This window comes from Hippopotamus amphibius, chromosome 1, assembly GCF_030028045.1.
Source record: "Hippopotamus amphibius kiboko isolate mHipAmp2 chromosome 1, mHipAmp2.hap2, whole genome shotgun sequence".
Lineage (NCBI taxonomy): Eukaryota > Metazoa > Chordata > Mammalia > Artiodactyla > Hippopotamidae > Hippopotamus > Hippopotamus amphibius.
This window is the reverse complement of record NC_080186.1, coordinates 77,071,484-77,096,059: the sequence shown is the minus strand read 5'-3', so window position 1 is coordinate 77,096,059 and position 24,576 is coordinate 77,071,484. Positions and strand designations below refer to the sequence as shown.

The window sequence follows — 24,576 nt, the reverse complement described above, 5'->3', positions numbered from 1 at the left end:
TCGATTTTTATATGCTGACCTTGTATCTTACAACTTTGCTAAACTAATTAGTTCTAATCACTCTTCTCTAGATTCTTTAGGATTTTCTGCATATATGATCATGGTTTTTACAGAGATATTTTTAATTCTTCCTTTATAATCGCTAATTCTTACCTTTGTGCACTGATGAGATCCTCTAATATAATGTTGAATAGAACATTATATGAAAGCGGATATCCCTGCCTTGTTTTCAATCCTAGTGTAAAGGTATTAAGTTGTTCAGCATTAAGTACAATAACAAAACATTATTTTGGTAGATGTCCTTTATTAGGTGGAGCAAGTTCCCTTCTATTCGTGGTTTGCTGAGAACTTTAAACTCATAAATGGGTGTCAATTTTTGTCAAATACATGTTCTCCAACTATTGACACGGTTCTTCTATTTTACTCTTGCCAATATGATGAATTACACTGATTGATTTTCCAATTTTAAATTCACCTTAATTCCTAAGATAAACACAACTTGGTCATGACCTAGTGTCCTTTTTACATATTGCTGGATTTTTTTAGACTGTAGTTTTTTTCCTCTCCTTGTAATTTTTTGTCAGCTAGTGGTAGAGGGTATACTGGCCTCATTAAAAAAAAAATCAATTGGGAAGTGTTCTTTCTTTTGTACATTCTGGAAGAATTTATGTAGAATTAGCACGGTTTCTTCCTTAAAACATCTTTTAAAATTCTCCAGTGTGGTGATCAGGGCCTGGAGTTTCCTTTTTTGGAAGGCATTAAACTACAAATTCAATTTCTTAATAAAGATACGGCTAAATAGCCCTATTAACTAGGGCTTTTACTTATTTTAATTAAATAAAGCACCTTATTTAATAGAATAAGGTTATTCATGTCATCTATTTCTTCTTGAGTGAGCTTTGGCAGTTCTGTTTCTTTCAAAAATTTGTCCATTTCATCTGTTTTTGAGTTTATGGCATATTATTCATAAAATTCCCTTATTATCCTTTTAATATATGCAGGCTCTATAACGATGCCCCTTTTTCATTCATGACGTTGGTAATTTGTGTATTCTGATTTTCTGTCCTGATCAGTTGGCCATGGTTTAGTAATTTTGTTGATCTTTTCAAAGAACCAGCTTTTAGTTTCATTGATTTCTCTACTGCTTTTCTGTTTTCTATTTCACTGATTTCTGCTTCCTTCTGTTTACTTTGGGTTTAATTTGCCCTTATTTTTTCTAGTTTCTTAAGGGAGAGGCTTAGATTACTGAATTCAAATCTTCTTTTCTAATACACATATTAATTTCTAGTTTAATTCTGTGCTGATCAGCGAGCACTGTATGGTTTCAATTCTTTTAAACTATTAACACTTGTTTTATGGCCTAGAACATAGTTTCTCTTGGAGAATTGTTCCACATGCACTTGAAATGAACGTGTGTCCTCTTGCTGTTGAGCAGAGTGCTCGACAAATGTCAGGTCGGCTTGGCTGATGGTGTTGTTCAAGTCTTCTCTATCCTTAATGACTTCTAGTTTAAGTTGTTTTATCAATTACTGAAAGAATGTTAAAATCTCCAACTATAACTGCAGATTGGTCTATTTATCCTTTCTGTTCTATCAGTTTTTGCTTAATAATAACAACTTAATAATACATGTGTGTGTTTGTTTTGATGGAGTAGGGCATGTTTGGCTGTTACTGGCAAATCTAGTGTACAAAGAGGAAGTGGAAGACATGAAACAGAGCAATGGTAATACTTCTTATCTCACTGACTCCATGGTGTCATCAGTGTGTGACCTTTGCAGTCATACAGGGTCTTGTGTTTAGAAGGGCCCCACACTTGATTTAATACCCTGCTATCACCATTTTGAAATTCTTAATAACTTTTCAACAAGGGGCCTCACATTTTCTTTTTTCTTTTTTTAAGATTTATTATATTATTTATTGATTTATTTAGTTCATATTTTAAGCTCTCTCTTCATACGTACACACTCAGAACTGTTGTGCCCACTAGTACTAACTCTTTTAGCATTGTGAAATGTCCCTCTTTATGGTATAATTTCCTTTGTGTTTATTTTACTGAAAGTTTATTGAGTTCCTTGTTGTGTGTAGGTTCAGAGTTTTCATCAAATTTGGAAAAAATTCAGCCATTATTTCTTCAAATATTTTTTTTCTCTCCCACCCCTTTTTCAGGACTATACTTACACAAACGTTAGACCTCTTAATATTATCTCACATGTCACTAACAATCTGTTCATTTGTTTTCTAGTCTTTTTTTCTGTATTTTATATTGAATAGTTTCTACTGCTATTTCTTTAATTCACTGAACTTTTCCAGTGTAGTGCCTAACCTGTTTGATACCTTCTGCTTTATTTTTCAATTCTGATTATATTTTTCATCCCTCAAAGTTCCACTTGGGTCTTTTTTATATCTTTCTTTTCTCTTCTCATTCTTTCTCTCTCAACAATCCTTCACTGCTTTCAATGTACCATTCAACATTTACTAAGTCCTGATCATGCGTCAGGCCCCGTGGTAGACCTCAGAGCACTAAGCTGAAGATGGTTTAGTTAGGTTTGCTGAAAATGAAGGGACAAACTGTGGCAAAAAAAACGTACTGCCTCATGTTTGTAGAGCACATTATAATTTACAAAGTGCTTCTATATATGGCCTGTCATTTGATTCCTACAAGAACCCTGTGAGATAGAAAGGCCATGCCTTATTATCCCCAGAAGACAATGAGTGACTTACTTTAGGTAACCAGCTAATCCATGGTAGATGTAACATGTTTTAAGCCCAATGTTCTCCACACAGAGCATTACATTCTATTCAGAAAAATGCCCCCCCGCCAAAAAAAAAGAAAAATGCCCCAAATATATAGTGCACAGACCCCTTTGGGAACATAATAATGACATCTGTAAAATATTTAAATAAATCTCATAGACATAATTCCATTTATATACAATTCAAAGATAGAAAACCAATTCTCATGGGATTTTTCTCTTTCCCTTAATACTCCGCCTGTCTCTGGAGAAAGCCAGTCTGTGGACGGCAGCCTGCTGCATTTCCTTGCTTTGCCACAGGAATGGATCTCAGGCAAGCAGCAGACATTCCAAGTACAGCCGCACGACAAATATGACCCAAACAGTCCTACAGCACAATGGAGTCCACTCTCCCTACCATAAAGATGGCATAAAAACAAACCAACAATAAAAGCTACTGCTTATTAAACTATTATGCTATCATGCTCTAGGCTCAGAAATATTGAGTAACTTTCCCAAAATCACTCAGCTGGTAAATGCCTATTCAGCTCCATACCTTCATGCTTCTATCTGGACTACTGGGGAAAACCAAAGACAAAGCAATATATTCTGATTTTTTTCTCCTAGATGGTTCCACGTGGTCACTGAGTCAAAAAGCAGAAGTTCTAATTCTATCTCTACCATTAATTTTCTGTGAGGCCATCATAAAGCCACTTAACCTTTCTAAGCCTCTACCTATATTGCAAATATAGAAAACTGCTCCATCTGTCTCTTGGGAGAATCAATTGAGAGAATAAAATACAGACACTTTAAACATACACATAACTTACATTCGGAGAGATTATTCCCTTAAACGTCTACCACTGTTATCTCTCAACGATAATAGATTTGCAAGTGAAATTTTCTTCTCCACAAGACAGGAAATAAAGAAGGCACAGTGAGAATGTACTTTGTTATTCAAGAAAAAAAAATTTTTTTAAAAACAAAACAAAACTTCTGCCTCTGGAGAACACTGATAAAGAGCCATTGAGAAGAAAATGACCTGCTTGGTCATTCTGTGTGACACAGAACTAGACAGACTTTCTGTCACAAGGCTGACAATTTTCAGTCCTGGCTGAGTAGGGGCTGTCAGACTGAACATACAAAGATGCTTTCTAAGGCTTTCCTTTTGTTTTGAACAAAGTCTCTGGTTCTACAGGTGCTGGCAGTGTAATGTAATACACACCACAGGCATGAAAAGAATGTGGCATAAGTAATGGACCTACCACTTCCTAAAACTAGGCATTTGGCTTAAATGAGACTTTTAGTCAAATAAAAATATTTAGAAAAAAACTTTAATGAAAGAAATGTGTTCTTTAGTTGCTTAGGCTAAGGAAATCAACAGAAAGAGGGAGTCTCTGAGTAAGATTAGGCAGTAACACTACATAATCAATAACATATTCAATTAAATCTAGTGAAGGTACACCTGAAACTAATATAATATTGTAAGTCAATTATACTTCAACTTAAAAAAAAAAAAGAAAATCTAGTGCAGGTATACAATCAGATTTTGTCTAATCAATTAGCTCTAATCCACAGATCTGCCTATCTAGACCACTATCTTGGTGAAAAGTCTGAGGCTATGTGCAGGCTTATTAGCAAGAAAGTGCTGGACTACTTGGCAATGTCTATAATGTCACATCAGCACCAAAGCGCCACCCTAATCTAGTGAGAAGTATGGAATAATTTCAACATGTACCTGAGTCTTAGATGCAACCATTCTCACTCCCAGGAAAATCTGCTAAGCAAGAGCTGCCAATTTACTTGAGATTTGAAATAAAATTCAACACATGACTGAGACATTTTCTTATGTGTTTGGATACCTTCCTGCTTACTATAAAGCCTAAAAATAAACAAACCACTTAGTCTTTGGACTTTACGGTTAAAAAAAAAAGTTCATGAATTCTATTGCAAAAATTCTTTCCCCAAAACACTTGAGAAAAAAATTGAATCCTTAGCCTAGAAAGCGAACTGCTAGGAAACTTGCTTAGGCAGAAGATAATGTCAGTGGTGCAAATGATCTGCCTGGTTCCCCCCATTACCACCGCATCCTCTGCACTACTGTAACCCTGTGCCTGCCTCCTACTCCAAGTTTAGGAAAGGACAGGAACCCAGATATCTTCAATACCCCTGCTTGCTAGGTTCTGCCGCCTATGTAAAACCTATGCACCATGGCAAAACTACACACTCCAGTACTAGCGTCAATGGGGTCACTTACTCTCATTTGAAAAAAGCATATCCTCAAAGGTAAGAATGGCTAAAAACATTACTTTGTCAGTCAAACAATATACAGGCAAAAAGAAAGACCTAATTGTTCATTAAAAAAAAAAAAAAAAAAAAACTGATCCAACCCATTCATATTACATTTGAGAACACTAAGGCCCAGAAAGCTGAAGGGTACTGTCTCTATGTGGAAAGAACACTCCAAGGTTTAAGAATCAGTCTGTATGGTCCACAAAGTGACCCAGAAAAGGTTAGGAACTCTGGACAGGCTAAAGCAACAGCCTAAAAATTCTTCATTATTTAGTAGTAATGCTTCGTAAGAGACACCTCCTGGTAGATGATCTGTGCAGGGACTTTTCCTGTAAAACTCATCTAAGCCACGTAATTTAACCAGTGATATAATGAAGACATTATACAGTGTACCAGTGCCTACAGTGCTGGCCTTGTGAGAACTACAGCAAGGGGTCTGTTCTCCCATCCCTAGGTGAGAACACCTAGCAGGGTGTGCTGTCAGGAAGCCAGGCTCCAATCCCTGAGACTCTGAATCACTGGCTTTGTGCTGCAGACATTCTCTTTTGGAGGCAGCGACTAACAAGTTTAAACAGTCTGTCCTAACACTTTGGAAAGTCATTAGTCAATTAATGCTTCCTCTGCCTTTATCTACGTTAACTAGATATCTTTGGTTAATAAAGTAAGCTGGCTTTTGCATGCTACATAGTTTTTTTTTAAAGGAAAACATTTTAAAGTTAGAAGACGTGTTTAAAAAAACTAAATGCTGGATATATTGGTTCCTTCATTTCTGGTAAAACCGGGACGTTGAGAACTTAAATTTTTTGAAAAATTACACGCACACGTCTGGCTTCTCAGAATGCTTTGCCAAGGACTTGTATTATGAGCTCACTGGGACGAGTTGCTCAATTAGATCCTGCCTTTCAATTTTTATGGTAATTCAGTTTTTTTCTTCCTTGGCCTTCAATTCTTGCTTAAAAGCTGTGCTAGCTCATCAACTGCTCGGTGTAACTGCTGCCTCCCTGGGGAGCTGAACTTTTACAGCCCTCTTATTGGATTCCTGCCCTAACAGAGGGAAGTTTTGCCTCCTCTCCTAACTAAAGTTAACAGTGAGATTTTGAGAAAAACAATTTGGATCTGATTTTGCTTCAATTTGAATCCTGGGTCAAGAGTCTGCAACTCTGAACAGTGAGAACAAATTAGTTTATCCCACCTCCCCCAGTTATTTTAAAATTTAGAATTCATCACAGGATAGTCATTATTTATAGAAAAAAACTTTATCTTTTTCTTATTTTCCTTGTATAAAATGTAATTTAAAATACATTCATGTGGTTCTACAATTAAAAAAAATAAGAAGATAAATAATGAAAAGTCTCCCTCTCATTTCTATTCTACACTCACACTGTTTCTCTCTCTCACTCTCTCTCACACACACACACACACACACACACACACACATTGGTACTTTATTAGTTTCATGCATATTCTTCCAGTTTCTTTCTTTAAATAATAAGTAAGTCAAATGAATGTGTATATATATATTCTTATTTTTCCCTTTTTATTTTACTCAAAAGTTAGTACACCATATACACTGTTTTACATTGTGCTTGTTCATTTAACAATTTATCTTGGAGATCTTTTCATTCAATACACAGAGAGCTTACAATCAAAAAAGCTCTGGGTCAGGAAAGCCAGGAGTCCAACAGATGAGAGCAGTTTATCAGCATCGGTTATCAGGAGTTGGGGAGCAGCTGGGCACGTGCCAGCTGTTAGAACTGCAGCCCAGTCTCCACACTGGTGTGCTTTCTACTCCTCAGAAACACTGTCTCAACCCCGAAAAAGGCCCTACCTAGAGAACCAACCAACTCAGCGGACCCAATGTACTCAGTTACCACATGACAAAGCAGGCCTGGAGAGCAGAAGGGACTCGTCCAAAGTCAGGACAGTGGTCCCAAACAGAACTGGAGGTTGATGGTCTTTTGCATTCTGCCCCAAGTTTTCTCCACTGTACCACTTACATCACAAACTTTTAGGGACTTGTCACTATCTGCAGAGTAACTTTCAAATTCCTGTGTCTGGCACTGGTCCCAACTGAGAAGGAAGTAGGATGTGGTGCGGCAGGAAGAGGGAGACACTAGTTGTAGAGTCAGGAAATCTGGGGTCTAGTCCTGAGCCCTCTTTGGGCCCCCGTTCCCTCAAATGTGAAATGAGGGGCTGGCACCACATGCTCTCCAAGGTCTCCTAAGGGCTCCAAAGTCGCCGACGTCCCCCTTCTAACCACACTGAAGAGTCTGGCCCTTGCGGCTGTGCCTGTGCTCACACAGTTAACTCCACCCAGAATATACCTTTCATTTCTCTGCCTCCACATCTTTCAAGGCCGACTCCGACTTCCAACATTTACCTCGTCAGAAAATGTTCTTTGTGAACAAGCTCCTACCTCAGACCTTAGAACCTGCTCTTCCCTGGACCCAGACGACTCCTTCCAAAGGGCCACACGAACTGGTCTCTCAGTCCATTCAGTTCAGTGTCTGCTCAAACGAAGCTTATAAAGATGCTTTCCCTAATCATCTTATCCAAAATAGCACTTCCCCAATCACTCTCTTCCTTATTTTATCTCTCTTCATAGCTCTCATTATACAATTTATGTTTAGTCTCTCTTACCCCACTGGAATGCAAGCTCATCTGAAGCAAAGATGTCTTTTTTTTTTTTTTTAACTTAGAACTGCACCTGACACATAATAAGCACTCAATAAATATTCGCTGAATGAAATAATTATTTGTAAACAAATAAGTAACAACAAAGCCAAGCTTGAGACTCCACTTCTAACAGTAATTTGAGATATTTCTCCCATTCAATAGCTTGTTCTGTATGCATGAAAGTCCCGAACAGGGAAAAAATAAGTCAGGGAGGCAGCAAACGGCTTTGGGAGACAGATGTGGTCAGGCAAACAGCAACAGATCTCCCTGGAGTCAAAAAGACTGATTCTAGGGAACTGCCTAGCGGTCCAGTGGTTAGGACTCCGTGATTCCACTGCAGGGGACCTGCGTTCGATCCCTGGTTGGGCAACTAAGATCCTGCAAGCCACACGGTGGGGGGAAAAAAAAAAAAGACTGGTTCTAATGCCAAACTCTGCCACTATGCAACCTCAAGCATGCCCTTAACTTCTATAAATCAGGTAACAACCTACCACGAGGAGGATCAGGGAAAAACATTAATGTGGAAACATCTTATCAGGTATAAGGCATAACACCCTATAGGTGAAGCATTACTTGAAGGCCAGAAGTAAACTGAAACTGTTAATACAGAAACAGCTGTGTTTAAAGATACAGTCATACCAAAAAAGTGTCCATTCTTTAACACATGCATGTAAATGAATGTGTCCACTTATAGTATACATATTTCGAAGGGAAAAATCCAAACCTAAAAGACACACTCAACGTGAACCTGACACTAGAAAAAACTTACCTGAAATTCTGCCACATATTCCACTTTGTAATGTAAACTCTTTTTGCCAGAACTTCAGACAAATAGTCCACTGACCACTATGAAACTGAATTTTCAGGGGAAGAAATCAACTGCAAACTCTCATAGGATACTATGAGCCTCTAGGACATGTTAGGGCACCTGTGGCTTCCACGCACTGCTTCCGTGCAGGTTAATAAAAGCAAACCATTCAACTATCTCTATAAGTTATGTCTCAAACAACAACCCCCAAAACAGGTCAGTGTTACTGGTTGCAGTTGGTGGATAAGAAAACCAAGCCCTATCTCTTCTAAAAAGCCAAGCTTGATATTTAACCCACACCAGCTTCTTCCTAACCTTCCTAACCTGAATACTTACAGTACTGACTGACGGGCACGCACTGTGGTGCTGGATCTTACACCATCCCTGTAGCATGCCAAATGTCCTCCTCACGTGGCAAGGACCATGCTGTATTTCTCATATATTCCCAAGAGAACTTAGCACAGGGCTTTCTTAGCATAAGGAAGATGCTCAGTTAATAGTGACTTGATCAAACCTGAATTGAACTTACAATGAAATTGTAGTAAGCACACAAGGAATTGAGGAACAAAGGAATTTAGGAACAGAATCAAACTCAGAATTCTCAGAGTTCCTAAGCTCCAAATTTAATTCAAAACCTACCAAACAATACTGACTATTCATATCATTTGTATTTTCATTCTGTTTGTAGGCAAAGCTCCATGAGACAGGCATTCCCTCTCCAAGGAGGAGATGGAACTGACCCACTTCCATTTTCCAACCCACAATGCCCCCAACACGTCTCCCACAGAACCTGTAACAGTAATGACTCTGATGTGGACAGGTCTGCTCCCCAAGATGACTTGCCTTTGCCCCTCAAAGGCAAGACGACGACCTAACTCATCTTTCCTTCTTATCACCTGAGCCTAGCACTGTGAGACACACAGCAGCACTTCGTAGCTACTCAAGGATGTGAGCGGGAGAGTATGTTAAGGAGAGAATGTTAACAAAAAGAGCATGAGACTGTAAGCCTGCCAGCCAGTAGGTCCATCTGTACCCCAATAAATATTTTATAAGAACCATATTAATTAATAAGAATGAGGAGGAACAAACATTTATGTGAAACCCAAAACACTGATGGGGGTTGATCACAAAGCAGTGAGTTCAGCCCCCATAGTTAGGTTTATTATCCCAACTTGAAAGCATTTAGATAAGCCGTCATTCTTAAAAAACATTATTCTTTCAAAACAAACCTCTCTTGATCTTTGCTTGGCATTTTCACTAGAAAAAATAAAAAGATTACTCAAATTCCACTCCTCTGCTTAAAAAAAAAGAAAAGAATAAAATCTAAATCTCATCCCAGTATAGGTGGCAAAGTCATTTTTTCCACTATAAGTAAACACTTGTAATTATATTGAAGCATTTAAAATTGAAAGTGTGTTAGTGAACTTCAAAATAGGCATGAATTTTGCTACAACCTGGCAAATAACTTCTCGTTAAATGATCATCACCCTGGAATGAAGAAATATCTCCTTCAGTCAATTTTTTCAAGTTGCTACAAGCTACTAGTCAAAGTTTCATATTAATGAAAATTCCATTTTTGCCAAGTCTGTAGAATACCTAACCACATTAATTCTTCCAACTTTCTCATGTACAGATTGGCCTCAAGATTTGGAACCATCTGTGCGGCCAAGAGGTGTCTGCTTGTTTTACATTACATTTTTACGCCAAAGCTAAAGAGTGAAGGGTGCTTTCTGCCAGAGTAAGCTAGACAGAGGCTGAACACTCAAAAGACCATGGCCTCTGCAGTCAGGCTTGGGTTTAAATCCTGACTCTACTACCCATGGACAGCATGATGTTGAACAAGTTATTTAGTCTCTCTGAACCTCTATTTCCACATTGGTAAAATAGGGTTAATTCAAACTTCCTACAGCTGTTATGGGGACTATATTACATTACATATATAAAGGGACTAGCACATAATAACTCAATAAATGTTACTTTCTCTTTCCACTTTCTTCACAGCCACAAAAATACTTATTCAACGTCTTTATTGTTAGAGCAACAGCTCTACAATAGTTTCCTACTTTGCAGTCCTTTCTAGGCCTGATGGTAGTCAGGTCATGGTTCATTAAAACATTTACATATGTTCCATGCCAGTTTTAAAAGAAAGAGTTCTTGAAGAAAAAAACAAAACAGCTTTATAAGCAGCCAGTCTCCTCCTACCTCTGATTCAAGAACAATTTTTTAACAGTCTAACCACTTCCAAAAACCTTTTCTTTATTTTGTTTCCCAATGATATGTGGAACTTGTCACTGTCATTAGAATAAATAATCAACACATTTATTCTGAAGAAAGTACTAGCCAGGGGAATCATTAGAAGGAATCTTGGTATAGAAATCCTTGGCAGAATTCTAGATTTCCATTAAATTTGCAAAATTCTGTGTACTCTAAAAATGTTACCAACTTTTATCCTATGAATATGTGCTTGTTTCAGAGAAAAAATCTTGTCTGGATTTAGTTTGCTACTTTATTCTGGATTTATTTAGCTAAACATTTGCAGAAAATGAGTAAACTATTATATTAATTGCTATTTTTATGGTTAAGTCACCACACAGCTAAATATCTCCTAAGGAGGAAAAAAAGCAGGTTGGGATTTAAGCCAGGATGACCACTGTACACCGAAACTGAGAGCTGCCAGAGACACCAAGCATTTTGTTTCAGTGTGAAGAATTCTACTACTTCAGGATTTTTTGTATCTCAAGGATAGTCTGCCACTATTCCTATTTTTTAGTTTAGTAGAAATGTAAAAATTCCCTTCCTCTATCCTTCTGGCACATAAGAGAAGGACACTAGTTGGCCTGCACTATTTTTATGTTGACAGCCAGAGCTATTTTAAGCTATTTTAGTACTATCCAAAAAGGTTAGCATGACATTAACAAGCTAAAAAGTAAATTCTCAGTTTTTGGTCAGTTTTACTAACAGCATTACTTTTTAACAACCCAACTGTCTATCTTCTGGTCATACAAATAAAAATGAAATCAAAAACATAAGCCATGAAGCCATAATTAGAAAGTCCTACCTTTTGCGCGTCTCCCGTGAAATACGCAATGGCGAGGGTGGGGAGAATCATGAACAGTGCGTTGTAATAGAGCAGACCATATTTTCCCAGCTCCTAGGAGAGTAAAAAATTAGGCATCTCCCTTAGAGGACTGGGGCAGGGAGGGTGGGGGGGACTCGAGGGGGGGGAGTCAAGGAAGGGAGGGAATATGGGGATATGTGTATAAAAACAGATGATTGAACCTGGTGTACCCCCAAAAAAATAAAAATAAAAAAAATAAAAAAAATAAAAATTAGGCATCTCATTTGGTTCCAGAAGACAAATACAGACAACCCTATACAGAGTACCACCCCCATTACAAATACACATGTGCCCCTCCCCCACAATATACACACCAAATTAGTCAAGTCGCAAGTATTACAAACATAAAGAAATAACCTAAGCTTTCGGAGAAAAAAAAAAAAAAGCAAACTTACAAGATTTTAAGTTTACTTGAAATAAATTCCTTGACTGCTTAAGATCAAAGAAATAAAAATGACATCAACTGGCTGCCTCAAAACAGCAAGGAGAAAAGAGGATATTTTGAACACAAACACACATCTCTATAGATACATATCCTTGGAGCCCTTCCCTTTCCAGAATTGAATCAAAAGTCACCAAGTTAGTCTTGGGCTTTTCAGAACCATTAACAGAGTGTGATTTAAGAGAGATGGAAGGACAGATTCAGACACACAGACTCATACCTAGACCAACATAGACAGACCTAACTTCCCAGAAGTATTTCTGAAAATGTAAAAATGTATATGGGAAGTACAATGAAGATTAAGATGAAAGGAAGGAAGGAAGAGGGGTGGAGGGAGGGGGGTGGGGAAGAGAAAAAGAAAAAAGGAAGAAAGAAAGAAAAAGAAATAAAGAAGATTAAGATTACCCTACAATTTCCAAAACATGGTTTGACTAGCTGAGCCCTCAGCTACTGGGGAACAACAAAGGACCATACACATCTTCAAACGCAGGGAGCCTGTGAGAACTCTGGGTCCACCTTTGATTCACACAATTCTGGGACATTCAGCAGGAAGCAGTCATCTGAAAAAGTAGGCCTAAGTTTGGAGGGTAAATGGGGGGTAAAGGAATCGTGAGGATAGGGGCATAATATCTGCCTAACTTCTGTGACTGAAAGATCACCAAGTGATATGAAAAGTCAAACTACCTCAGCTTTTTTTTTTAGTGATAATTTTTTTTTTAATTTTTACCTTATTTTGGAGTATAGCTGATTAACAATGCTGTGTTAGTTTCAGTTGTATAGCATAGTGATTCAGTTATACATATATATGTATCCATTCTTTTTCAAATTCTTTTCCCATTTAGGTTATTACAGAATATTGAGCAGAGTTCCCTGTGCTATATCAAAAGCAGCAATGAAAAACTGGAAACAAATACCCAACAACTAAAAACTACCTGATTAGACTATGATATAACAATACAATGAAATATTATACAGTCACTAAAAATGTTTAATAATACTGATTGATGAGGAAGGTGTTCATCAAACAGTGCTAAATGAAAAACACAGGTCAGAAAACCTTATATATCATCATTCTTTTAAGTTTTTCTCATAGTTAAGTGTGTACATGCACAGTACAAATACACACACATTTTTACAAAAGGGTATCTACCAAACAGTTCTTCTCACTCAATGGTGGAATTAAGAGAGATTTATATTTTCTTTCTCTTGCTTACCTATGTTTTCTACTACTTCTATTATAAATACGTGTTGTGTGATTTCTTTAAAGTTAAGAATGTTTTAAATTCAGTAGCTGCATTCAGGTCTGAAATGCAGCACTAAGTCTTTATGCCATGTGACCCATGCTCAAAGGACCATAATTATAAGCAGTCCTGAAATTATAGGTAAAAACTAAAACTCCTGATTTATTAAAAGCATCTCATTGTGGCTCTACTGCATCCTGGATAACCCAAATAACTGACTGCTTATGGCCACCATAAGCATCAATGAAAAAGTATGCCTCATTTCTAAGGCAACAAGGAAAAACCCACAGTAGGACAAAGTAACCTTTAACATCAGGTGCCCCTTCAGCAAGAGACGTGAGTGTTATCCAGGAAGTAGAGGATGCCTACACATACACACATCATCCAGACAGCTGACAAATGCCAAATTGTTGTTTTTCTTTTCACTTGTTAACTGTTTTTGAGTATCTTTTCCCCTGCCTTCTGAAACAGAGTACACTGACTACAATTTAACTCAGGGCATCACCATAAACACGCATTATTGTATTGTGTCTTTATGGTGTTGCCCATTTTGAGTAGTTCCAGCTGACTTTCATAATTTTCCTGCTTCTCTTGTTACCAGCTGACCCTTTATACTGCTGATAAGCCTCTGCCTCAAGATAGGATTGTTTCTCCTAATCCATGAACTGTGAAGAGCAGATCAATATGCTTAAAAGTTCTAACACAAGTAAGTCATAAGTCACTTCTGAGTGAGGAACTAAAGGGCTCCCCTGGGAATAAAATACTCAGAAACCCTCTTTGCTTTTTTGGTAGGTTCTAGGACGCACTCTAGATTGTGCTATCCAATACAGTAGCCATTGGCCAAATGCAGCTATTTCAATTTAATCATAATTACATTAAATTATCAGTTCAGTTTCTGTTGTGCCATCACTTATCAAGTGCTCAACAGCTACATGTGGCTAGTAACTACCATTAACGGACGGCAGAGATAACATTTCCATCATCACAGAATTGCACTGAACAGTACTGTTTTAGACAGCTGAGGCTGTTGGACAAATGAAAGGCTATTACTATTTCCAAAGCAGCAAAAAGCAGAGTAAAATTAAATCTCTAACTGCTCCCTCTTCTCTAGCTATTACACAAAGATTAAATTTTTTAATAGTAGCTTCCATTAAAATGCAATCATGGGACTTCCCTGTTGGCGCAGTGGCTGAGAATCTGCTGACCAATGCAGGGGACACAGGTTCAATCCCCGGTCCAGGAAGATCCCACATGCCGTGGGGCAACTAAGCCCATGAACCACAACTACTGAGCCTGCGCCTAGAGCCCGTCAGCCACAACTTCTGAAGCCCGTGCCTAGAGCCCATGCTCCGCAACAAGAAGCCCGCGCACTGCCACAAAGAGTAGCCCTCACTCACCACAATGAGAGAAAGCCCGCGCAGAGCAAAGACCCAACACAGACAAAAATAAATAAACTTATAAAAAAAATGTAATCATCATACAGTCATTAAGGCAAATAAACGGAGAACAAGACATAAAAGGTATATTCGAAGAAAATTTGTTGGAACTACATCTACACTGTCCCTAGTTCTTCTAGGTTATTCAAAACAAACATTCTCTGAGAATAATGAAAACTACTGGGATAGCCACATATTCTATGGTTCTCTCTGGAGAAGGCAAAGCCACCTGCCAAGATGATGCAAACGCTATACTATTACCAAACAGGTAGGGCATTTGTATTTATGATCTGAACCCCAAAACAGACCTGACGTAGTTTCAGGACTAGTACATATAATAGAGCCGACTAAAAACTAAGCAGATATGGTCATCTGACTGAAGAGAACACAGTGGTAGGAAAATAAGATAATACCACGGTCAGTTACAAGACTTAAACATGAAATAAAAATACACCAGCTGCTCCGGAAAAACTATGATGACATCTATGATAACCATGTCATGTGGCTCTTCCTATAGGAAGATATATAAAACTATGATATATAAAGCTGAGTTCCATGTAGCTTCTCCTTACAACAATGCAATCTTATACCATAATGTAGTAAAAGCTCGAATGTGGCTCGAATGCTCAGCTTTCTGATGGTCTGGCTTGATCTCAAAATAAAATCTGGTGTGTTTATATTCAAAGTATATATTAGACAAATAAAAATATCTTTAAAGCCTTCATGTGCCTGCTGCAAGTTGAAGGAAAATAGCTGGGTATGTGAAGTTCATGTGTATGAGATCTAGGCCATGGAACTTGGTGTTGCCCTTGAAAGAGAGAGATTCTCACACTGCCTAAGTTTCCTATTACAGTTGGCCCTCCATATCCATGGGTTCTGCAACTGAAGATTCAACCAACAGTGGGTGGAAAATATTCAGAAAAATAAAAAAATTTCAGAAAGTTCCAAAAAGCAAAACTTGAATTTGCCACGCAGGCAACTATTTACAAGGTATTTACGTTGTACACAACATTTACATTGTATTAGGTATTCTAAGTAATCTAGAAATGATTTAAAGAATATGGGAGAATCTGCATAGGTTACATGTAAATACTACTCCATTTTATATAAGGGACTTGAGCATCAGAGGATTTTGGTAATCTTGGGGGTTCCTGAAACCAATCCCCCACAGATACTGAGGGACTACTGTATTTGCAGGACAAATATGCAGAGTCCATTCTTGTTCTGCAGCCCTTCCAACTCTCTTCTGAAATCTGCTCGAGGGCTTCCAAATATTTCTTTGTTCACGTCCCTCACCAAGTCCTCTGGGACACAGCCATGAACATTTATGACACTGTTCTCTAATGAACACCCCTTACTTATATCACTCAAAGTCAATATTCACCCAGTCCCTTCCAGAAAAGCCAACAGTAAAATCTAATCGTTAATTAGAAAATAAAGTCTCTTATGTGAGCACCAAGGTGCACGCATTTTACCCTCAGAGATCCCTAGTCTTTCGCATCTTCCATAAGCATTTTTCTTTATTCCCCACTTTTTCCCCTGATGAACTGACATGACCATCCCCAACATCAGTAAACATCTCTTAAAGAAGCGTTAGACTACTACCTACTTTTGAATCTAATTTTTGTTTTACGTAGGCACCATTTGCTGCTGTCAGGACATCATTTATCAGAATAAAAACATATCCTTCCAGATCAAATGCCAAGTCAGAGCTGCAAAACATAAACAATACTTTAATAACAACTAACATTTAAAGACCATGCATTACATTTTAAATAGGTCTGAACTACAGTGTTTCCAAGAACATCTAGTTATCTAAGTAAGTGAATTTTAGGCATTTTAGCAGCTACTCGCATTTCTTGGTTCCTGGTTACAGTCTGCAATTTCACAATCAGTAAGGGAGTCTTCAAAAATGAGAAGCTCTAACACTTAAACACAATCATTAGCAATAATCAACCACGTCAGTTAACAGCACACCGCTCTGAATTCAAACTCAGAAAACAAGAAAGAACCAACCAAATTCACCATTACAATACATCTGAAGCAAGCAGAAGGCATCAGAGCTCAATTTCACAGATAAGAAAACCAAAAGGAGAATGAAGTTGTTACATGCTATTTTTCAAAGGTTCACACAAAAGGTAGGGCTGTCTTGCACAGGTGGTTGGGCCACTGGGTGGAACTTCTGAAATGTGGACGGTAGTTAGTTCTGAGATCAGACTACATCAGTGTCTAAACACGTAGTGGGAACTCAAATATTTAAAATAACTGCCTAATGAGCCTACCAGATCTAACTGGTAGGATTAGGGAAACTGAAGTTTCCTAGTATTTAGCAGAGTACCAGGCACAAGAACTTAGTAAACGGAACAGAATAAATGAAATACTTTAGCACCCTAGCTAAAACAAGGGCCCCACATTCTGTGATTTTACAAAGGTACTATCTTATTTGTAGCTAAACTACTACACAAGAAGGACTTCTGAGGAGCCCTATGCCACTGCAACTTCAGGCAGAAATACTAATGAAGCCCTCCTCTTCCCAGCAGCCTGACAACCCTCTAACTCCAAACTCTCTTCCTCCAAATTTCTTTCCCAAGTAAAACGTTCTACCAGATAGAGATCTGCCTCAGTAACTTTTTGCAGGCCAGAGTTAGCCCTGAGAAATGCCTGCTGTTTGGCTTAATTTTGGATCCCACCAGCTTCAATGAAATGCTTCAAAGATTAGCAGGACACCTTTAAAAAGAAAGGTAGGAGGCTGGTATAGAAATTTTCTCCAAGGAGGCAAGGTTACCTAGAGGGAAAAGCAGTCAGCTATATAATGAAATTCTAGTAACTAATTACTCTATTTTTTAAGAATGAAATTTCACTTGGAGAGTTAGGGTGGAATAGAATTGACTTATAATATTTCCCCTCACCTATACTATAGGGATATGAAGAAGGTAAATGAGCCAATTCAAGAAGCACACTGGAACTCCCAGATGGAAACTATACGTCAAGCAGAATTTGCGGTATTAGCAAAGCCATACATGCATGCTCTGGGCTAAGCAAAATGCTGTAGAAGGCTTCTACTCATCATTTCAATTTTCTGAATCTTTGGGTATACACTTCTCCATTCATTTTAAAATTAAAACTTAAGAACAATAGGAAAAAATGTTAATAATTTAATAGAATATCTAAGTTATGGCATTTGTGATACCTTAGGTGAAGCCAAATAAAGCAATTCTGTTATTTATTACCCCATAAGGCAAACAATTTATTATCATTTGCCTTCTCTGAGACACTATTTTCTTCAGCAGCATGCAAAGGAAAAGAATGCCACGTGGTTTATAAAAGCACACAGGCTCTGGAGTCAGGCACAGATTCAAATTCCAGCTCTGCCATTTACTAGCTGTGTGACCTTGACCAAGTTGTTGAACTCTGATTTTAGTTTCCTCAACATAAATAGGAAAATTATACCTGTACCTCTCAGAGTGGTTGACAAAAATAATAATATGTGTAAAATACCAAATATATTGTATGGCACATGGTATATGCTCAATAAATAGAAGATAGCATAATAAACTCTAAATTAACTTTTAAAATGAATGAATGAAATTTTAGAATGAATTTAACTTTTAAGAATCCCAAGAATCTGATTTTGCTAGCCTTCATCTTCATACAGCCAAAAAGACTTAACTTTTTGAAGTTTTTTGAATACTTTTCAAAGACATGATTCTTATTTAGCCTATAAAAAAATTATCTTTACTGGTAACTGATCACCTATTATCAATAATTATTGATAAATTCTAATGTACTCTCATAGGTTTTATATAGGCCAACATCTTACCTGGCAGCTACAAAGGCTCCAATAATCATTGCAAATACAGTCATCTTAATACCCCAAGAAAAAGTCTTCCTACAAAATAAAATAATTAAAAAATATATACATGTGGCTTTAGTTATTTACAGACTCATTTTACAACATAGGCAAAAAGATATGTTTTCTTTAAAAAAAAGCTATAAACAAATGATTCCAAGGAACTGGATATTTAAAAGAACCCCTCTGATGAAGCAAAAACGGATATTCTTATATAGATAAGTATACTTATTTTTTCTTATTTTTATCATTTGTTATTATTATTGAGTTTGAATTTTTGCAAATCAGATTTCTTTAAGTAGAAAACGGTCACACCCATTTGCAGTAAGAGTAGCCAAGACATGAACACTATTTAAAACCTATACTGATCTTCTGACCCAGCTTCACCCAGTGGCATCAGCTGATATAGGAATTCTTGAAAGTGTATCTCATGTTCAGATAGATTTCCATAAGGAAGTCATAAACTATCAACTCCTACACCAAAGGGAGAAAGTTGCTTAAACTTCTCAAAAGATAAAGTAGAAACAACACAAATAATGGTAATATCTTACATATTATGGGCACCTTTTCAGGGTGATTAAAGTTTGTCAAACACTAGATAAATTAGAAATTTAGCTCACTTGAGTAAAACTCCTTCAGCAAACATTGTAAACAGGATAGAGAACCTTCTCAGAACTGTAAACATTGGCAAGCTGCAAAAAAAAAAAAAAAAATTCAGGTAAAATAAAATTTGATTCTCCAAAATTAGTATTTTAAAATAATGCTAATCGCTTCCTTCCATTACAGAAATTCCATGCTGATTAACCTGTGACTAAATTAAGTCCTTATTTCTCTCTAGAAAGCATCTGAAAGCCTGAAAGGGCTGCTTTTATAAAACTACTAGAAGTGAAAAACACCAAATTGTAAAATAGTAGAAAACATACAACTATTATCAAAGACCAATAACAGCCACTTTCTAACTTTACTCTGCTTATTATGTTAAACATCCTGAACAGGAATCATGTTAGTCTTTAAAAGACCTTTCTTTTCTAGACTGACCTCCCTTCCTACCCCTAACCTTCAAATATCAGTGATAATCTCACCCCATAAAACATTCCTTGATTGTCCTTTTGTGGAAGTAATTCTGTCTTTCTTTAAATTCCCAGAGCATTTTGCTTGCACTGATCAAACATATATTTGATTTGCACTAATCAAACATATTGCCTCTTGCAATATAATTATTTCTGAATCTATCTCATCTCACTCCAAAGTGCCTTATACTTAGCTGGCAATCAAAGATAGGGTGTGAACAGAAGGATGACAACGGATGAAACAGAACAAACTCTATATACAAACAGCACTTTGCAGCAGGTCTGCACTTCTTTCCAAGTGGATAATGAGATATAAAAGGATGCTCCATCCATGATAAATCTGACTTCTATGGGACCTTCCCCAGAGATATCACCGTGGTCATTCTGTGAAGTTTCCTGGGTCTGAGGAAATGAAAAAAGTTTGGTCTCTGACCCTCAGAGATCTCTCCGTTCTGTTTTACAATGACCCATTATGCCACAGGTTCAGCTCACGTGGCAGTGGTAAAGCTATGGGTTTCTGTTAAATGGCTTCCCTGTGTGTATACTTTTAACATCACATATACCCGATACATACACTCTTTGAGTAGAAAAGCCAAGAGTCGGGAAGTTAGAGGATAGTAAGACAGTGCTGTCGTGGAGCAGAGCGCTATTGCTCCTTCCTAAAAGTGAAAATGCTGCCTCTGTGACCATATGGCCACGGGTAAAATTTTAATCATATTTATATCAGGGTTTCATCTGATGTTATTTTAACTACCTTATGTTAAAAGAAAAACTACAAAAGTTCTCATATCCACCATCTAATTTTATTTGTGGAATTTGCCTAAAATACAATATTTATGCATTGTACTACAGAATTGAAATTTCAGAAGCCTAACATATATTCTTCACTATTATAGGTCTGGAAAATAATAAAAATCTCCTATCACAGTAGTTTTTAACATTTTAAGACTTCTATCACCAAAGTGAAGGGAAAAAAAACCAAAACAAACAAAAAAACACCTCTTTCTCTTCAAACCTAAAGAGATTAAACTCAAACCTTTGGTGTAATCTTCATTTAGGAACAGAAGCTTTCTGGTCTTCTCATTCTTCCAGAATCAGTAACAATGTGTTAAACATTTGACATTCAAGTACAATTTTAAACATACATTATATTAACCTCACTAGTAAAATAAAGTTATCCATACTTCAGTTTCTTTGTGCTGAACAGTCCCGTGATTTGGTTCCCAAAATATAGTAGAGGTAGTGGAAACGTCTAGAAAATTTAAAAAGGGATAACAAAACTCAATAATAAAGACAGCTAAAGCAAGGTTCTTTTCAAACAGAAACAGTTTTGTTTACATGATCAAATTCCTTCTACTTAAAACATAAGATTAGTTCTCACACACAATTTTGGCCCCCATGAAGCACCCAAACAACATTACTCCTGGATAAGTAGCTCTATGCAGAGAGAGAGGGGAAAATGGAGGGGAAAAAAAATGTGAATATGATCAAACCATATGTGACAACATCTTTGCTTCACAATACAATGTATAGCCCATGGCTCTAATGTCAGCATAAAGAGGAAAGGCATTTCATCTTCACGTGGAGTCAAGCAGAGGCAGACCGAAAAATAAGAAAATAAACTCAAAGAGTAATGAATACAGAATGCACTGGCTACATCAGATGGATGTAGAAAATGCAAAATGGCTGTAATCCCAACAAGTGTTCATTAAACAAAAGAACACAAGATCTAGGAGCTTTTTTTCTTAACTGTAAAGAGACTGTAAGACTTTTCAAAGACACATATGAGTACATTTGTTCTTTACCTTCATTATACCCACTCTGGATTGGGTGATTTCAAGGCCACAATTTCTGAATAGGTACAGCACTGATGAAAAATACGTACAGTGACGTCTTTTCAGAAAATAAAGTATTACTTTTTTTTTCTTTTACCTTTCGAGGTACATTTCTGTCAAAGTCAGGGAATTTGACCACTCTGAGTGCCTTTCCCACCCAGAGGACTGCCACTGTGGCCACCATCTGTAAACAGAGAACACAGATTCACTATTCTACATATAAAGACACACTCAGAAGTTCTAAGGACACATACCACGTAATGCTGAAGATTCCAACTAACCTGGCCAAGTCCAACACACAGTGAGGAGGGAAATCTACGAAAACGGTAGAGGAAAAAAACAAACAGCGTCAGAAAAACCCGAGCTCTGTAAATTTAATCTGCACATCAGCAACCTTACGAGGCACTTTGATACAAAACACACCAGCGTCTACCCCTCATCCAAATGACACTCCGTGAGAAAAATCCCTGCTGGTTGTCAGGCAACACCGCTGATTTTGTAGCCTCGGGCTGCCACTAGTCTTATCTTGTCCGATGCTACAATTTCAGTCGGCTGCCTGCAACGGATTTTTCTTGGAAGTGAAGACATACATCTCTTACACGGTTTCACACCTTTATGAAAAAAAAAGAAAAAAAGAAGCCTCTGCCTCCGGGTCCCAGTGGCAACATCACAATCATCTTAAATGGGCTTGAGGATGCGCAGGTCCGTGACATAGGCTGTCTGTCAGCGAAGTCACGGAACCCTGAAGCCCCGAACCCCGGCCCAGGCTGCGGGGAAAGGCGGGCATCCGTCTCCTGGAGCCCTGCCTGGCATGCACAGGAGTCAAAAAGTCACGAAGCAACTTCGCTCCGTCGCTCCGAGGGGCAGGGTTTGCAGGGCGCTGCCCCGCGGGCAGGCAGGACAGGCGCTCTCCGAACGCGGCCCCGAACGCGCGCCCGGCCGTCCCGAGCTCCGCGCCGGGAGACGGACCCCCTTTCCCTGCCGGGCGTAAGCCGGCTCCGCCGCCCCCGCCGCGGGTCAGCCGCCCTCCCCGGCTCCCGCCCAACTTTGTTCAGCTCCAACTTCGCAGCCAAAGTCCAGGGAGCCGGCGCCCAGCGCCGCCGCCCGCCCCTCTCCGCGGCCTGGGCCGCCGCCGCGTCGGCCCTACCTGTAGTTGGTGAGCACGCTCTTGTTGACCACCACGATCAGGAAGGAGCTCACGCCGTAAAAGCCCGCGGCCAGCAGCTTCAGGAACACGGTCAGCGTTTCGGCCGACGCCATCCCCAGCTCCTCCTCATGTCTGTGTGTGGAGGATTTCGCGGGGGCTTTTCCTTTAACCCGGGCCTGCTGACGTCTGTGAACTTCCGCCATGGCTGCGGCGGCGGCGGCGGCGGCCTGCGAGGGGAGCGGCGGGGCCGAGCGGCGCGGGGGGTCTGCGGCGGCAGCTCGCGGGGCACTCGCCAGGCTGCGGCCGACGCACTGAGCCGGCCGCCTCTCCGCCTCGGCTCCCCGTGCGGCCGCCGCCCGTCCCCGCCCAGGGGCAGGGACGCTGGGCTTCACACGCCCTGGGACTTTGGTCGGGCATTGTGCAACGCGGGGTCAGAGGGTAGGGGCCGCGCCTGGCTCGGCCTGGGCAGGGGCTGGGGAGGGCCCGGAGAAGGGGCAGTGGCGACCCTGAGTCCCGGACAGACAGGGAGAAGACGCTTGGGGGAACCACTCGGGGACACCAGGGAGCCTGGCAGCTCAGCACAGTCGCGGAACGAAGCGGAAGAGGAGCGCCTGCGCGCGAGTGCGCGGAGTCTCTCCGCGGTCGCGTACCCGGGCTTGGGAGGCTGGCGGCTCGGGGACCGAGAGCCGTATTTTCCAGATAACTGCCGCAGCAAAAAATACAGACCCTCCTCCAATCGGTAACAGATGCCTGGCTGAGTAGTTAAGGTGCATGCGTCCAGACTCATTTGGTCTCTCTTGCGGAGGGTCCAAGCCCTTAAAAACTGTCAGAAGTGCATCAAGAGTAAACATTCAACAAATATTTCATTCTGCATTGCCTCAGATTTCTTATGATTTCTGAACCCAGGAAACACCATACAATACTGTCTTTGCAGATCAAGGGAGATTATTTAAAGTATGGCCATATCCAAAAAGTAGCAAGCTGATTGAGTGACTTGGGGATTGGTGAAACAGCAAGGTGCTAGGAGCTGAGCTCCAATTCTCGGTTTCCTAGAAATGCTCCTTCACTAGCTGTGTCCACTTGGGCCAGTTAATTGACCTCTCTGAGCCTGCAACTCCTCGTCTCTGGAAGTAAAGCTGGTTTTCAGTAAATGGTAGACATTGTTATGTAAGAGAAACAAATCATTATTACCAGCTTAAGCAAAGAAATGACATATCTAATTTTAATGTCAAGAAAGAAAAATAACTTTGAATCATTTACCTAAATATTTTGTCTATATCTTTAAAACATTTTTCCATATTTTAAAATTATGGTAAAATATACATAACAAAATTTACCATTTTTACTGGTTTTTATTATGGTGAAATATGCATAACATAAAATTTATTATTTTAACACTTTTTGAGTGTACAATTCAGTGGCATTAAGTACATTCATATTGTTGTGCAACTCTTACCACTACTCTTCTCTAGAACCTTCACATCTCAAACATATTATGAAACCAGTAAACAGTAACTCCCCATTCCTCCTTCCCTCCATCCTCTAGTAACCGCTATTCTACTTTCTGTCTCTATAAATTTGGCTGTTCTAGGTACCTCATATAAGTGGAATCATACAGTATTTGTGCCTTTGTGTCTGCCTTATTTCATTTAGCATATTTTCAAGGTTCATCCACGTGTAGCATGTGTCAGAATTTCCTTCCTTTTCAAGGTTAGATAATATTCCATTGTATGTGTATCTTTTGATCTATATATATTAAGTTATTCTGGGAACACCTGTGTTCTTTGACTGTTCCTTAGAAAAACTGGCACACACGATGAAATTCTTAACACAGTCCACAAGGCCTTAGGTGACATAGCTCCTGCCCTCCTTACCTTTTCCTCCCTAGGCTTCAGCTAAATCAAACTACACCCAGTTCCCTGAAGAATA

The 24,576-nt window shown here is 39.0% G+C and overlaps 1 protein-coding gene across 3 annotated transcripts in view; it reads right to left on the bottom strand.

Annotated features, from left to right (window-relative positions):
* The window catches only part of SLC35D1 (solute carrier family 35 member D1), a 49,231-nt gene extending 25,865 nt beyond the window's left edge, over positions 1–23,366 (bottom strand). The window contains exons 1-8 of one of the 3 annotated variants that reach the window (XM_057717013.1): positions 22,648–23,366; positions 21,782–21,815; positions 21,598–21,684; positions 20,850–20,917; positions 19,216–19,287; positions 18,566–18,634; positions 16,355–16,457; positions 11,567–11,659 (exon numbers count right to left, since the gene is read on the bottom strand). In XM_057717013.1, the coding sequence (XP_057572996.1) occupies positions 11,567–11,659; positions 16,355–16,457; positions 18,566–18,634; positions 19,216–19,287; positions 20,850–20,917; positions 21,598–21,684; positions 21,782–21,815; positions 22,648–22,850 (729 nt within the window). In that variant the 5' untranslated portion in view covers positions 22,851–23,366. The remainder of the gene's footprint in view (positions 1–11,566; positions 11,660–16,354; positions 16,458–18,565; positions 18,635–19,215; positions 19,288–20,849; positions 20,918–21,597; positions 21,685–21,781; positions 21,816–22,647) is intronic. The other 2 variants (XM_057716995.1, XM_057717003.1) reach the window with 2 other exon arrangements.
* Positions 23,367–24,576: the final 1,210 nt, after the last annotated feature.